Here is a 17,887-nt window from a genome sequence, read left to right on the forward strand (position 1 = left end):
GGTGAGGGACTACATTGAATAATAAAGAAAATGTAAAAATATAAATAGTGAGGAATATGATACATTTAGAGTATTCTATATTTAAGGTCAGTAGAAGGTTTTGGAGAAGGAGTGAGAAAAGGAGCAAGTGAAAATAAGGTTTAGGCTTCAGTGGAAAATGCTGTGGGGACTTGTGGGCTTTGGGAACAAAAAAGAGCATTAAACGTTGATGAGTAATTGAGCTCTATGGGATAGATTATCTCATGGTGTATTAAGTTCCCTGTGTTGATTAATCTCAGGATGTAGGCGTTGGTTAATAGGAGACTAGGGAGAGGGATTTGGGAAGAATGGGGCAGTATGCACAAGAAGAGGGTGGGATACTGGAGCTAAATGGTGAATTGCTAGAAGCTGTAAAACTATCATGGGGAAATATTTGACGTTCCTCCTGTATTCTCAGATGCCTTCAAGGGCATCTACTTTTAAGCATTTTCAGATACTGGTCTTGTGTACTGAGACACTATGAATGTTTTTCTGCTTTTATGATAGCTCTTATGGTCTCTGTGAAAGGGAGAAGTTTGTCCACATGTGGTTATAGCTGGCAAATGAGGCCAAAGAGTAGTGCCAAGCAGAGAAATATGGAAATGACTTAGCTGGAAAGGCAGACCTCTCTGTGGTAACAGGTAATTGGTTAGGCAACCTTAGGATAAGGACAGAGAGGAATTAGAAGGTGTTGGGATTAGAAGATAAGGATGGGAGTCATTACCTTCTCCTCTAGAATCCTTAATCCTGTTCTCTAGAAGAGTTGTGTTTTCCCAAACACAAATCCATTTTTGTGATTTCCTGAGCTTAAAGAACATTTCTTGCAACAACCCACTCCACCCCTCATCCTACTCCATTCATCCCCTTCACCCAGCTTACTTTGCTCCTAGGTTTACTAATGCTTTCTGACATAAGGATTGCAAAATGGAGAACTCTTGATTGAATAGTACTGTTTGTGTTGGCACTTCAACCACAACCATAAAAATTAGATTGAAACAACAAGTAACTTCATCAAACAATCTCGCTTTTCTTGAAAAGTGTGTTTGCCTCCAGCATTTTCAGTACATTTTAACAATATGGAAATTTTTGTATTTTGTTAGCAAGATGTCTTTTGACTGGAAAGCCATAAGAAGATTAGATGTACGCAGAATAATTTCTGAAATATTTACTCCACATTTGTGTTTGGCAGTCTGATATCTGCCTGCTCTATGTACCCATGGGAAGAAAAGATGTTGGGGTCCAGCTGTTTCTAGAAGCTTGCCAATGGGGTCTGTGTCATATCAGCAGTGTCAGTCATTCACCTTTGAGAATAGGATATAATGTGCACATCCACAGAAATGAAAAATATTACAGAAAAATATCATGTGCAAAGATACACTTTAGACTTTAAAAGTTTCAAATCTCTGTGTCTTTGTAAAGTTAAAATTATCCTAAAATGCTTAGCAGAAATCACAGTTAATTTTTCGGCTCTAAGTTTGTGTGCCACTTATTTGAAGGAGGTGCAGAATTCATTACATTCAGCGCAATTGTTTCTGCCTTCAAAGAGTAACTAAGCCAGGCTAAGCACTACTGGAGTCACTAAAATCTCAATAATACTTTTTGATAGCTAGTTATTATTTAATTTTAATTGCATTATATTGCACATAGTTCAACAGAGTACCTAAATATCCCAGTCAAGATCAGGGCTGTGATGTTCAAGAGTCTGCAGACAGAGGCCAACATGTGTTTTCTACCATGTTATGGGAAACTGTTTCCACCCAAGAGTTAGCTAAAAGTTTAATCCTGCAATTAGTATGCTCTCTGCCCAGAAACTATCATTTGCTGCACGGCAAGACAGATGTATTTTGGATTAGAAAGAAATATTTCCCACCACAGAGTAATGCACAATTTATCAGATATAACTTGGGACAGTGGTTCACACTCTTGTGAAGCATCTCTGGGAGACAGAATATCAGAAAATTGTTCTTTGTGTTTCATTCCAATACAAAGTGGGGCCATTCTCTCAGTCACTGTATAAACAAATAGTAAGCAGTGACTGGAGTTCCTAACATTTAATAATCTAAATAGACAAATCTATCACAACTGTACAGGAAATACAAAGGTATGGCAATGGAACATGATTTGCCTGTGATCACAGATTTGATTCGTTAAAATCCAATTGCTTGAATTCCCAGCTCAACAGTCTGTACTATGGTTGACCTTACTATTAGATGATGATTAGTTTCTTCTCATGAGTTTTGTATATTTTCATCATTTTCCTTTGTATTTGGTGTTGTTTCTTTATCAAAATTGCCCTACAGAGAATAAGCCCTGTGAGGAGCAGGAAGTTAGTTGCACTACTTATGTGGGAAAGAACAAAGCTGTAATAGATCTATAATCAAGGTATATTTAAATCTTTGTATCTCATTGCAAGCAGTTATTCTTACTGGAATGTAATACATATATAGTATGTATGTTTAAAAAGTGTACCATCAAGGATTCCTTTAAACAAAAATAGCATCTGGCTTTGAAATTAATGAATATAATCTTTAACAGGTACATATATAAAGCATGAAGTAATTCCTGGCATTCTTCTGTTGATATAGTATCTGAAAGTGGGAAGAAAACATTAGAATCCAAGAAAGCTACACAAATTATTTGATTTTATGATATTGTTTTTTTCCTGCAAGTAGATGAACAAGCATTACAAACAGGCCCTACACCTGTAAAATCTAGTTATAGGGCAAGTAACTAGGGAATACTCTGGTTTACAATGAAATCTGCACATTGAATCAGTCTGAGAACAGCTGGCTTAGAAATCAGCCTGAGAATCAGAATAATCTATGAAAGGTATTTGTGTTAGTATTAAACATTTTTGCATGCTCAGTGTAGAAGATAGCCTCTGAGCTTTGTGGATTAGGAAGTGGCTGGTATGGTTTTCTGAAATTGGGCTGCCTTGTTAAGAATGGAAAGCTCAGTTAAAATTTAGTTATGAAAAACCTACTTGTGATGTACGGCTGAGCAATGCAAATTCGTATTTTAAAAGGCAGAGTTTTCAGTCAAATTGGTGTCAAAGTTATTAGCAAATAATGTTCTGGTCATTTCTGCAGCATGTAATTTCTTTTAGGCAAGAGCTATATACTGATATGTATCTGATAAGCAATAGAAAGGCAATGAAAAAAGAAGCTGTTCTTTAATGGTCAAATACAAATACAATTGGAAGATTAACTAAAACACAGATTTTGGAAAGGTATTTTTGGATACAGGGAATCATTTCCTTATACTGGAAGTGTAATCTGATGTTTAGACTGATGATTAGACTTTGCTAAATTGTACTGTGCTCAGGAGCAATCTACCTGCACCATGGCAGAGCAGGTATTCACTTACTTCAGCATCACTCCAATGGTGTGATGTTGTAGTGTATGAATCACTCCAAATGTGTGATGTTGTATGTTGAAGTATGTGAATCCCATTTTTTCAACAAACTGACATGAGCACAGCTACTTTTAATCCATGCTTTTATATATGCTATTTTATATATGCTATTGTAACCTGAGTATAGATGCTTTTTCCTTGGATTTTTGTTAAGATTAGGCCTATAAAAAAATTTACATGACCTCAAAAAAGGGAAATTATAAGAGAAAATTGACTAAAGGAAAATCAACCAAAAAGATTAAAATTAAATGGAAACAAAGCCTGTTAGTATGGAACAAATGTGCCCACACACAGTCTTGCTCAAAATAATTCCATGAACTAAACCCAAATGTTATATTAGTTCGGGTTGGTTTTTATTTTGTTGTTCATTTTGTTTCTTGGTTTGCTGGTTTTTGGGGTTGGGTTTTTCTTTTTTGGTTTGTGGGTCTTGTGTGTGTGTGTGTGTGTGTGTGTGTGTGTGCAAAGAAGCCATAGGGCCTTTGGCAATTAAAATCTAATTGTTCCTGTGGCACAAATATTTACAACCAGTCTAAGGCCCTTTCAAATTGCCTTTGGCAAAAAAAAAGGAGACACAGCATTACCGAAAATGAAGTCGGAGATAGCAAGACCAGAGGCAGCAAGGCCTTTCATATTTTATATGGGTTTTAGGAGACAGCATTTGCCAATTGTATAAGGTAAAATAAAGAAGAGTGGTTGAAGCGTTTGCAGTGAAAAAGCAGATTGCTGAAAGCAGAAGAAATACATTAAATGAAAACCCACAAAAACAAATGGCAGAGGATAAAAGGTGAGGGGCTGTGTAGGAGGGAGGTGCAACTGATGATCTTAGACATTTGGTGACGGAAAAATTCCATTAAAACCGAGCACCTGCTGCTTAAGATTTGGGCTTCAAAATTACAAACCATGTCAGTAAAAGCATTTTGCTTTGCAGTTTAAAGGGCAACTGAAGGAAACAGTCAAAGTATTAGGAGAAGGTAAAAAAGAGAATGGGGAAATATTTTATGAAACTGAGCTGCTCACATTTAAGGTGGAATCTTGGTTAAGCATGACTGGTTTAAATTTGATTTTACTTTTTATTCCCCAGCTCTGCAGTTGTCTTTTTAAGCAAAATTAAACTTTAGTTCAATTTAGTTTAGTAAGGAGGTAGGCGACCATTCTTTGGATGGCTTCCTAGTCTTCTGCCTCATTCCTATTTATGGGTGTGTCTGATTTAAATTTCTGGTTGTTAATCCTACTCTAGTCTTTGCGGGGGAGGAGAGATGATTTCTGACTCTTTTGCCCACTGTAGGGTAGAGCACAAAACTGAAATCCTTCTGATGGAGTAAAGGCTGGCAAATGTTAGAAACCACAAGAACTTTGATAGAGAACCAGCCTATACTTAAGTGACATTCACACGCTCGCACTGGCACACCCGCAGAACCAAAAACCATACTGAAGGCTATTTGGTTTGACATGGCTGTTTCTCCTGCCCATACTGCTTTGATATTTGGAAGAAGATGAGTTGAATATCACATGTCAAGGATTGGCAGCAGACAATGGAACGCAGGAGAAACTGTTCCCAGCCCTCCACACTGAGACAAAATTGATCAAGTTGTCTCTTACAAATCAATGGAAAAACCCAGCCTAATCTGCTGTGTGCTCTCTCCAACCCCATTTACAGACTCCGATTTAAGCACACTTCTTCCTTTTATAGAATTTAAGATTAACCTGAAGATTTCTTTTGAATATGAAATTGGAAAAAAAAAAAAAAAGAAAAAAAAAAGAAATGGCTGAAAGGAGTTATATGTCTAGAATTTTACTTTCCTCTGCTCAAGGAAGGATACTCTCTCTTCTTGTCTACTTTGAATGCCAGATGTCTCTGCACAGTCAAATTGAGGCATCCTGAAAGGGAAAGATTTTCAAATGTCCTCAGCTTTTACTGGAAACTGGGCCCCTTTAAAGATGTCTCAAGTATGACACTCAAAGAATCATCCCAGATTTCACAGAGCTTTTCAAAACTCAGCCAGCATTTTTAGTATCCTATGCCTCAAGGAGTCTGGGCACCTTACCCAAAAACAGCTAAAAATGTAATTTGCAGTTCTTCAAGTAATCCAAAACAAAGTATCAAATCCCTTCCCATCTTCCTTTGCCAGGGAAAGTCCCTGTGCACTAGAAGGGGCCTCATTTTGCTACACAGGGGACAGCAGAAGTAAATGGAGGGTGGAGTGGGAGAGCTTTTGGAAGAATGATCAGGCTGTGCACAGTGCTCAGCCCTACTTAATCATAGATGTCTTGCTTAAAAATTGAGTTCCAAATATTTCCATGGTGCTCAAACATAGAGTTACCTGGCTCTCATCTGTGCTGAAGAATTTCAACCAACAGAATTTCCTTGGCTGTGCTGCAACTGATGGCTTTTCCCATTGTTTAATACTCACTCTGAAGACGCTTATTCTGTGTAGGTCACCAGCCAGGCAAGAAAGTATCAACTGACTGTTGAATTTTCCAAATGTGGAGGTTTATGTGCCTGTGTATTGTGGCCACAGAGGAACAATCTGAAGACATATAGAGTAAAGGAGCGTGGCAATATCTATGCAGCACATGACAGACATATGACTTGAAATCTAACTTGTCTAATCTAATACGTCTAATCTTTACCTTTTAAAAATAACATACTCCTTCTGAGAGTAAAACCTTTGGCTATAAAAAGGGATTGTTGAGGAAAAATTAATCAATGTAAAAGTCTTAAAAAGTGGCTGAAAGCAGTTATGCTACAGGTGGAATGAGGAAGGCTTTCATTTCTCAGTTTCTTTCTCTTGCTGGGCTAAGATAGATGTTAAGATAGATGTTGTAAGACATTAATCATCCTATATAAATGAATAAGTAACCTGTACTAACATACAAGTGGGTTGTGGTGAGGGTAGGGAACTTAAGCAACGTAGTTTGGTAAACTGCTCCTTCCACAAACCATTTGCCAGCCAGTTCACTTTCTAGTCTGACTGCCAACCACTGCTGTCGAAGGAGATGTTACAGTGGGGTTTAATACTATCAGACAGGAATGCCAGAATAGGACTGTGGAACAAATACCTCTGGTTTTGAAAAGAGACTTAAAGCATGATGGGAGCCATCAAAAAGAATAATTTTAACATAAATTCCCATTACAAGGTGTGCTGAAAAGAGTAGTTCTGGTCTTTAGAGGCATAAAAAAGGTACATAGAAAAATGATTTGTCTTCCGCAAAACAATCTATGCTGTGTTCTGATGTCCAGGCTTACAGAAAGGTACAGAAATAACTAGAGGTATACTTAAAGGACAGACCACAGAAAAATGTTCCCTAGGAGCTCGAATATCAGGCTTGTGAGCCTTGTCAGGACGTTTGAGAAGAAGAAATGCATTTTCAAAAGTTGCTTAGGAGAGCTTTTTGAGTATTCTTTTGAATTTGTGTAAATGGAAGGCCCAAATGTTTTTAATTTTTCAGTTATTTTCACCAGTTGTTTGGAGAAAGCTTAAAGCTTCCTATCCTGAAAAAAGTGCCCCTTGAGTAAGCAAGACAAATTATACCCAGACTTTGGATTAGGCTGTGCATGTCCTTCAGTGTGCATTGTCTTGCATCCCTGAATTATCAGCTTCATGTATCTGGGCTTCAGCTGGTTGCCTAAAGAGTAGGGAAAAGCTAATCTGCAAGGAAGAGCTCATCTGCTCCCACTCTGATGATGCACAGCTGGCCAAGAGGATTACTTTTTGAGTCTCTGAAGAGCCAAATAATCTAACTTATAGCAGGAGACAGGACACAGGAAAGGACAAATTGGTATACTGAGGAGATACAGACACTTTCTGGCTGGTGTGTCTTATTCCAAGATGCAGGCTCGCACTAACCACAAGGCATGGGACTTGGAAATAGTTTTCACCAGGCTCAGTAGGAGAGCCTCCAGGAGCTGCTTGCTTTCCTGTTCAGCTGGGGGCATGATTCACCTTCCAGATCATGTGAGTGTGTTGCAACTAGGCAATGCTCTGTCCTTATGAGAGGCTCATTTCAGGTAGCATTTTGGTTTCTCTTGTTCCATGCATGTAAGCATACTTGTCTCTACTCTCCATACAATACAGTAGTTAAGGCCTTTGGGCTTACAGTAAAGATGCAGCAAAAACTATATGTGGCTTGAACTTCCAAGTATCACAGGAGATTCAGACAGATCATTTTAACCTGTTGCATGGAAACAGTGTTGCTTATGGGCATTTCAGAAATTCATCTGCTTTTTTGCTGAGAAATAACCATTGTGATTGTACTATGATCTGACCTCCTGGGTAGTACAAGTTCAGCTTCACTCTGTAATTTCTGCATTAGGTACACAACCTGTGGTTAACCAGCATCCTGTGGTGGGATTATGTATTGCGTTTAGTATTGATTAGGTTATGACTTGAGACAAATTATGTTTTTAGCTTGTATTTTCAGTAGTTTAGGCTTGTGCCTGCAGTATTTTTCCTTTTAGAGCTTTGCAGGGATTCTCCCAGAAACTTGTTTCGCCATGTATTTCTTCACCTCGTTTCTGCAAGAGCAATAGAAAAACCCCTAGAACACTCCTTCCACAGTGCTGTAGAAAAGATACTTAGAAGAAGTCTCTTTTTATTCTGGAACTAAATATAATTTTCCTTCAAACTTATATTCTTGATAAACTCTATACAAAATCCTCATTATGACCTGAACTATCCTCATGTCCTTTAAGCCTTGTCTCCCCAGAGGAGTACAGTATGTGCTAGATGCATCTGACTGAGCTGTGTCTGTTCTGTACCGGTAAGCCTTTTGCAGCCAAACAGAATATATAATAGCTGGATTCTTTGGTTTTGGTTTTTTTTTTTTATGTCATCAGGGCAGTATTTTGGGCACCTGTCCTTCAACAGTTGCCATTTTTCACAACAGTGTTAAGAACTTTATTTACCTTGGGATTTCTACACTTTTGTCAAGATTGGCAGATTCAGAAGTTACTGTGTGTGGCGGGGACAAGGCAGACAAACATGATTAGAAAGACAGCACAGACACATAAACTTGTTTCCTTAGGAAATGGAGCTCCAGATTATTGCTTAGGGAATTTATGGTTCTTTAAAATTGCTACCTCTGGATACTCTTACTGGTCATCTTCCTTCCTGTCTTTCTTCAAATCTTCTCTTGAGGTCTCTGGGGGTTTCAGGAAGGAGTGGGACCATGTCAGTCTATACAAAAAATTGGGCCAAATTTTCAGCACTGCAAGGCAGTACATGTGGGAAGAAGTAGACACACTATACTGCAACTTTTTATAAAGTTTTTGGGTGCCAAGACTCCTATCATAAAATTGTGTTACTCAGATAGCACCATTATGTGGGATTACTCTCAAATATGCAACCAGAGTGACTGACAAATTATTTCCTTTACTCCAGCTGAAATGCAATATTAATTAGGTACAGTTAGTTTTGTGACTGTTTGAAAATGTAAAGAATTACAGAAATGTTGAGTGGTATTTACACTGATCATATCCAGGTTGGTTGATAGAAAATACATTAAGTGTTTTTTAATGCATTTCTTTACATGCAGCTTCAGGTGAGAGAAAGTACTTTGATAAATGTACTTTGCAAAGGATTTTCAGAATTGTGTAGGGGATGCTTTGAATGACTAAGAGTTTGTTTAAAAGTGGTCTCATTTTAAACACCCATCATGGCTATCACAAATATATATTTACACTCTGCCTGTCAAGTCATCTCACAATGCTTGTGTTTTAAATTCCCGCCTTGTGTACAGTTGCGCTGTCCTCATACCTCTTCCACGGAAGTCAGAATTGTCCAAAAGAGAAAAGGTGGCTTGTAGATATTTCTAGTATTGATGCTATTTACTGCCCTACCAGTTTTGCTGTTTAGTATTTATTGATGATTTATATGTGTGTTTCTATGACATCTAGAACAAGGTTTACATTTTTATTGCCATTTGTAAGTTGGTCCATCCCCTCCAGTGTCAGTTACTGATTCCTACTAATCCTGCCAAAGTTTTCCACCCTCTCAGCTGTGCTGGATGCCAAGTGAACACTTTGTGTGACTGTGCTTTAAGTGGGGGAGGAAGTAGAAGCAGCAGTAAGGAAGGACAAGCAAGACTTTGAATATTATTTCCTTAATTACTTTTTTTCCAATCTATTAAGAGATGTTCTTAAAAGGTAGATCACCTGCTCTAATGTAATGCAAAAAAAATAATAATATTTTTCCTAGCAATTAAATTAAATTATAGATTCCCAGAAAGTCCCCCGAGTCCCTAAACTTTCAGATCTATGGTAAGAAAAAAATAAAATATGAGAATTTTCCAGTTAAGATGAAGCAGGTCATTAATTCTGGAGATAACTTTGAAGCCTGTGTGCACTACTCATACTAGCAAGAACTTTATAATGAGCTTTTTTTGTCTTGTGTACTTTTCTGCTTTGAGTTTCATCAAGGGGAAGGAGGCTGGTGGTGTAGCCAAGCAGTGCTGTGCCGTGTGCTTGGGCACACCATCTTCTCAGCCGGGAGCAAGAGATTGGCAGAAGTCACAGCTGGGACCAATGGGAAGGAGCCATACACAAAATGCAGTTGCCCTGGTCTGCTCATATCATATCACTGCAGACATTTCCAACATCCCTATATCCTCCATAGTAGCCATGAAGCCCCTCTCATGGACTTATTTTGTATTTTTTTTCCTTTTCATTGCCTTAGAAATCACTGCTTCTTTCCTGCTGATCTCCTTCAGGCCAGTTTCATAACCAGCTGATTGCATGCTCCAAACACTTGACCTGTAGCATATAAGGGATCTGCGTGCAAATGTGTTGGCTCTGGGCCATCATTCTTAACTGTTGATGATATTTCATTGGAATTGCAAAACTGTTGTGTAGCAATACCATGTTATTGAAAGAGGCATACATGTTTGGTTTGTATGGTGGGTTGACCCTGGCTGCACACCAGCTGCCCACCAAAGCTGCTTTAGCACTCACCTCCTCTGCTGGTCAGGGGAAGGGGTTGAGATAAGGACACAGAAAAATCAGTGTCATGAGCAAAACAAACTCAACTTGGGGAATAATTAATCTATTTCAAATCAAGTCACAGTAGGATAATGAGAAATAAAACTGTATCTTAAGAACACCTTATTCCTACCCTTCCCTTCTTCCTGGCCTTAATTTTACTCCTGATTCTCTACCTTCTCTCCAACAGTGGTGCAGGGGGTGGGGAATGGGGGGTTGTGAACAGTTCATCACAAATTTCTACTGTTCCTTTCCTCTTTGTGGGAGGGCTTACACTCTTCCCTGCTCTGGTGTGGGGCTCTTCTCACAGGATAGAGTCCTCTACGAACCTCTCCAACCTGAGTCCTTCCTGAAATCTGTAGTTCTTCATGAACTGCTCCAAGCTGGGTCCCTTCCACGGTTTTAAGCCCTTCAAATGGTCTGCTACGGTGTGGATGTCTGGAGGGTCACAGATCCTGCCAGCAAATCTGCTTCGGCATGGGCTCTTCTTTCCACCGGTCCCCAGGTTCCACCAGGAGCCTGCTCCACTGTGGGTCTCCAATGGGGTCACAGTCTCCTTCAGGCATCCACCTGCTCTGGCTTGGGGTCCTCCAGAGGCTGCAGATTAGTCTCTGCTCCACTGTGGACCCCCATGGGCTGCAGGGGCACAACTGCCTCGCCATGGTCTTCACTACAGGCTGCAGGGGAATCTCAGCTCTGATACCTGGACCACTTCCTCCTCCTCTTTCCTCAGTGACCTTGGCATCTGTAGAGCTATTTCTCTCACACATTATGGATTCTATCTTCTGGTTACTGTTCTGCAGATTTTTCTCCTTCTTAAATATGTAGCCCCTGAGCTACTACCACTGCTCCTGTCTGGCTCGGCCAGTCTGTCTTGGAGCTGGCTGGCATTGGCTTCATTGGACACAGAAAATTTCTGGCAGCTGCCAGAAGCTGCCCCTGTAGCCAAGACCTTTCAATGCAAACCAAATACTGTTTATTTTCATGTGATTCCTACATCTCTTTGAAATACATTGTATGCTAGGGTAGAACTAACTAACAAGTGGCGCTATGTTTCTCATTGCTCTTTTTTTTTGCACAGGTAGATGATATGTTTCAAGCAGAATGTATACACATCCATTAGCTCAAGTTTTCCCTTTTTTCCTCTTGTCCCACTTAAATAATAACAAATAATTGTGACTTTTCTCCTGAGCTTGGCTGTCCCCAGGCCCGATTTTGTCTACATAGTTTGAGAGTTAGATTGCTTCAATATACTGTAATGTATGCCGTAGAAAATGTGTTATCCAGTGACTGCTGTACAATGCTGCAGGACTGCTATTTGTCAGGACAAAGCAAAGATTATTATCTTTACCACTTTCATATACTATGGTTTGCACATTTAATATTGTTCAAACTCAACTTTAATTTCTGCTCTTTGTAGAGTGAAACTGACTTTTTGCTTCTGCAGCCCCAAATCTCAGCAATCCCAAGAGACACGTTCCAAAGACTGCTGTGTATTTCACCTGCTCAGGGTGAATGTTCAAAGGCATCTCATTCTTGCAGGATCCTTCCTCTGGACCTGTTTTAGTGGTTTTATCTCATTTTTCTCTTTTGCTTTAATGTGTTTGGTATGACTTTAACTAATAGCTCAGTGTCATGTAACTTAGAGTGCCATAATAGATAGGCCCCGAAGAAAAAGAATTTATAATGATAACACTCAGTTCAAGTATTCAAGATGTCTTGGTACAATTATCATTATGGTTGCAACTGATAAAAATTTTGATTAATTGTTTTAGTATTAATTCTTGTAAGTTAAGTGGTATGCACAGCATGTATTTTAGCAATGTGTCAAAATCAAAATAATTATAATAATAATAAAATATTAGCTTAGAATTTAAATGTGATTTACTGGCAGTGTGATCATAGCAGAAAGAGAAAGAGACTCCTTTTAATTTAACAGGACAAAGGTGAATTACAGTTACCACTCGTTCTTTCATTGCTTTTTCTGGGTGACAGTAAATGCCCCCTTAATTTCATGCTTGAATGGAGTATAGTGTCCTGCTGACAGCAAGGAGACACAGGTGACCACCACCTTACACCCTCTCACCAGTCACCCTGCTTCTACCCCAGCAAAGGCCTGTTTTCATCTGCAAGGCTCCTGTAACTCACCCACATGCAAATGCTTTTGACCTTAATTAAAGCAGTTCACCTCTCTCTGCCTCTAGGGATGGTTTCCTCATAAGGCAGTTGTGTTTAATTAGCATTTGCATAGCATTCTGCTGGTTGCTTTCCTGGAGCGTTGTTCAGTAGGAGCGTGGGATTGCTGAAGCCTGACTGGCAAGCTTTGCACCCTCCTAATTGACACAGAAGCCAAGTAGAAGTTACACAAGGAAAGAACAGAGAATCGTTAATGATGGATCATTAGCAAGTAGCTCCTTTGAATGAATGTAGATAACTTTATAACTCTATCAAAGTGAAAAGTAGCGTGATGAATTATGCATCAAACAATAAAAGCTCAAGGAAGACACTGGTTTTATAATTGCTGTGCAATTTTCTAGCATGCTCTAGTTTGTGAGATTAATTTTCTTTGGGAAGCATGAAGCATTCTGTCTGTTGCACACAATGTCAGTTTTGGTTTTCTCTCTTTAGAGATTTTATTCTGCTTCTTTCAATACCACTGCAAAAACTCCCAGGCTTTGAAATCCACAATTTTTATGTTAGCAAAAATTTGCACAAGCAAATGAAAAGTCTATAGCTACTAAACCTTTGAGGGCTTGCTGATTTCTTGGTGTAATGAGTTTCCAGATATACACACCTGAAATAAGATTGCCTTGTATCTTTTCTTTTTAATTGAAATTGCATAATAGCTTTGTAGCTATGATGAATTTCTAGACTAATAAATCTCTAAAGGGCATTTTTACTTTGAAATTATCGTCACAAGCATTTCAGTTGGCACAGAGATCATTCCTGTGGCTTGCACTAGTGCCAGTTCTGCCCTCATAGGGCTCGTACTCACTCCTAAGAAGGGGAATTAGTATAAATATTTCTCAGTGATGTCACCTTTCCCTTCAAAATGTACTGATTTCTCACTGAAGATTTCGTTGGAATATTGAACTCAGTGTATTTGAAGTAAATAGAATCAGAGGAACAAGTTAATAGAAAACTTATCCCTGGTGTGAGCTGTTTCTTAGCTTTCATAATATAGTAGGTGAAAGGGACGTGTATTAGTGGGTGAAGGGGTCTGTGAGAGATCTCATCCATCAGCAAGCCCCAGGGATCAGCTGTGGGATCAACTGGTCTAGAATAAATCTCCTTCCTAAAGACTGGACTAATACAAACTCCACAGCCTCCTTCCATGGCTTGTTTCAGGATTTTGCTACCCCTACCATTATAAAAGTTTATTCTTTCTTTCCTACAGTTTCCTTTGTTGCAATTTAAGTCAAGTATTTCTCATCATGGACATGAACAAGGATTTCTTTCTTCTTTCCAGGAAGTTTGCATGGATTCTGGGGGGATGATTAGGATTTATTTTGGTGGTAGGGGTGAGGCTCTTTCACATTTTTTTAACAGTTTTGAAGTTGTTTTTCTCTAGCCTTTCTGTTTAGGTCCATGATCCCACTTGGTTCAGTCTGTCATGTTTCCCGTGAAAATTTCAGTTGCTGTCTTGTGGAAGCTCTCAGGTGTTCCAGATGGCTGTGCAGTGGGGGCCCCACACCAGACACTGCTCCAGCTGTGACTTGCCAGCTCTAACTAGAGCAAAAAGATTATTTCATGTGTCCTGCAGGCATCTCTCTTGTTTGTACACCCCTGTATGATGCTTGCCTTTTTCGCAACAGCATGATGTTGTTGACTCATCTTCACTTCGTGATCTAGAATAACCCCTAACTATTCCTGCTTTCCTGTTTGTCCCCTGCCCTGTATTTATGTAATGAAACATAATTCCTTCCCCTTGACAGTACTGAATTTCACCCTCTTTTATCAGACCATTTCTCCAGTGTAGCCAGGTCATTGTGAATGTGCTTCACAGGAAGTTATAGCTTTTGAAGTCTTCAGAAAGCTGAGCAGGTAAGATCTGAGTTCCATCAGCCATCCAGGTAAAAATAAACTGATAAGTGCTTCATGCTGAACAGATTCTTCTGGAGCTCACTTAAAATGTTCTGTTTTAGAAGATCCCAAGAAGCAATTCTCTGAATATGATTTCCCTCTCAGTACTGCACATGGCTTTGGGTTTATCTCAACCTTGTTTCTTTAGTCAGTTTATGAAGATAGCAGAGAATTTTCTTTCTGAAAGTCAAATCTTGATTTGGCATCGTACTGGTTGAAGGGTGTGCTGGTCTTGTCTGGGGTAGAGACAATTTTCTTTACAGTCACTGGTATGAGACTCAGTTTCAGATTTGTGCTGACACAGGGTTGATAATATAGAGATTTTTTTTAAATTGTTGAGCAGGGCTTTCACAAAGCCTTTCCTGCTTCTCATATTGCCACATTGAGAAGACTGGGGGTGCATGGGTGACTGGGAGGAGACACGACCAGGACAGGTGACTGCAACTGACCAAAGGGACATTCCAGATTGTATGACATCAAGCTCAGTATATAAAGTGGGGTAAAGAAGGATGAAGGGAAGGAACTTTTGGAATATTGGCATGTGTCTTCCCAAGTCACTGTTACATGGCCCTGCTCCCCTGGAGGTGGCTGAATACCTGTCTGCCCATGGGAAGTGCCCTTTTGTGTGTGTACAAGGCTTTTACTTGCCCTATTAAACTGTCTTTATCTCAACCTGTAAGTTTTCTATCTTTACCTGTTCTGATTGTTCCTCTGATCCCACTGGTGGGGGAGTGAGCAAGTGGAGCTTGGCTGCTGGCTGGAGTTAAACCATGATCTGTCATCTCACCTGCCTTGATGTCTGGGTGGTAGAGCTCCCCATCTAGGGCACTTGTCTAACCTTTCCTTTAAACACGGGTGATGACAATTCATCTGGCCAGGTTTACTCATTTACCAGGGTCTCAGAAGACACTGTAACTGTGTACTTTCATCCTCAGTGTCTCCAGAGAGTGTCTAAGGAATTAAACTTATATATCTAGATTATTGATACCTAATTTTAGATGGGATGTATCTCAGCTCCAGCCCTTTTCCTGGTAGAAAGATAAGAGATCATGTACACTATTTGTTCTTAAGAGGTACATTCTTGCTGTTACTCATCTGCTGAGTATTTTCATGGTGATTATTTTTTCCAATATTGAATGGAGCTTGAAGTTAAATGATTTGGTCTGCAATTCCCCAGTTCTAACGCCTTTCCTTTTTAAACTCAGAAACCATACATAGAATCCTAGAATCACCTGGGCTGGAAAAGACCTTTAAGATTGTCAAGTCCAACCATTACTTCTTCCAAGAGCATACTTGTCACAAATGTACCAAATCAGCTTTAAAAAAAAAAAAAAAAAAAAATTCTAGGCACCATTTGTCTTATTTTGTCTTTCTTGGAGGTGGATACTTTACTGTATTTAACATTAGATTACAGTTCATGAAGACTGGCAAAAGATAATGGTGTGTTTTGGCATCCTGACTGACCTTTGTCAGCATCTCTCCTCAAATGAGTAGTAAATACATGTAGTTAACTTACCAATTCATGCTGTGTTTCACTTCCCCTGCTGGGCAATATTCTATTTCTTCAGAAATAAAACAAATGCTTTTCTGGCTTTTGAAATGTTCTTTGCATTTCTTTTCATTTTGCAGTAAAGATATAATGACATATAACCTTTTTTGTAAACTATTTTAATGATGTAATAAAAGCCATTATTAATAGAGGAATCCTTTTGCCAATAACATCAAAGGTTTTTCAGTTTTGTATTAAAGAAGAGTTTTCAGTTGGTAGTTAAGGAAACTATTGTCCTCTCTTTCTCCATGAGACAGGTAATCTTTCTATGCATGCACTGAGTGCCTACCTCACTTCTGAGCCTAGTTTAAATTTGTGGCTCATTCTCCAGTAAGGGAATAGCTGCTTTCTGCAGGGAGCTACACTGAAATCACTTCACTACAGAGCATCACTAAAACATTAGATCTGACTACCTGCAATAGAAGACAAAGTCTTCGTATCATTGTCAGCTTCCAGATTTTCACTTTTGAAATTATTTCTGCTAGAGCAAATAAATGATTACTGATTTTCTTATGTCTACAGATACTTGTATTTTTGATAAAAAATGTAAACCAAGCTGGGAAATACCATGCCTATGCATGTTCTGTGTCACTGCAGGACAATGGAGCACACTGCAGAGGTACTTGAGCTGCTGCCAACTGGAGATGGTGCTACCCATTGTCCACACACTGCTCTGACATCAGTGAAAATGTGTTAACATGACATTTTATTGTGTCCTTATGCTTGTGCTGTAGAAATGTGGGGATTTCTGCATCACATCCTGAGTGGGCCGGGCATTGCTGTTCAGGTAGCAGAGAGTGGAAGACCAGTGACATAATGTGACTCAAAGTATCCTGATATACACTGGGACAAAGGGGAGGACTTTGTTAACATTGGATGACTATCCAGCAATTCTGCATTTGAGTGAACTATTTAAAACTGGCATATTGGTCTATTATTGCAAACTGGAATCTTTTTGTAGTCTGTAATTTCAGAATACAACATTTCTATGATGAAGACTGAACTGGTATGAAAATGAGGTACTTTAACATAGACAATTCAATATAAATATGGATAGTAACTCTGGAAAATAATTTCCCTTCTATTTTTTTTTTTTTTTTTTTTTTTTTTTTCCAGGACCAGGTGTCAGATACAGTGAATTTGCTGTGTCACATCCAAAACCACCTCCACTTGTTGGACAACACACAGTGGAGATACTGAAGAGCATGCTGGGGTATGAGGATGACGCTATAGAAGAACTGCTTCGCACTGGTGCTGTGGCTCAGCATGAGGTCAGATAAGGAACATTAGCTACATTCCTTCACACTGAGTTCACATTACTTTGTCCTCTCTTTGCTCCCTTCAGTTTCCCTAATGGGACTCAAACAGAAGACATAATTTAATTCCTAATTTTCTTCCACGTGTGTTTGTATGATTTTAACACTGATGTATCAAATAAACAATCTCATTCTGTCTGAGTGAAAGATTTTCTTGGGGGGGTTGGGAATAAATGTAATTATGCAGTCCGATGTGACTACTCATTCTCTACTTCACATGGAAAATGGAATCCTTATCATAATTACAGTAATTGCCTAAACATTTGTCTGTCCCCAGAAAGACACGATGTTAGTGAAAAGAAGCAGAACCTTGAAAATCTGTATACTAGACTCTCCACTCACAGAGAGCTGCTTTGTATTTTAATAGAAAGTAATTTATTTACAAATTTGTAGTTGATCTGATTGATTTTGAACAGAATTATCCATCCTGAAAGCTTTCTTCCTCTCTATTTTAGATCAACAGTAACTATTGAAAAATTTACCTCTATTCCCTGGAATTCCAAAGTACTAATATGTCTTTATATTGCATTG

The 17,887-nt window shown here is 39.0% G+C and overlaps 1 protein-coding gene across 6 annotated transcripts in view; it reads left to right on the forward strand.

The window, feature by feature from the left end:
- Positions 1-17,492, forward strand: part of SUGCT (succinyl-CoA:glutarate-CoA transferase) — a 315,620-nt gene extending 298,128 nt beyond the window's left edge. For all 6 annotated transcript variants that reach the window (XM_086844708.1, XM_086844682.1, XM_086844700.1 and 3 more), the window contains one exon: positions 17,157-17,492. In XM_086844708.1, coding sequence (XP_086700834.1) covers positions 17,157-17,320 — 164 coding nt within the window. In that variant the 3' untranslated portion in view covers positions 17,321-17,492. The remainder of the gene's footprint in view (positions 1-17,156) is intronic.
- Positions 17,493-17,887: the final 395 nt, after the last annotated feature.

Source organism: Cyanistes caeruleus, chromosome 1, assembly GCF_971803275.1.
Source record: "Cyanistes caeruleus chromosome 1, bCyaCae1.hap1.1, whole genome shotgun sequence".
Lineage (NCBI taxonomy): Eukaryota > Metazoa > Chordata > Aves > Passeriformes > Paridae > Cyanistes > Cyanistes caeruleus.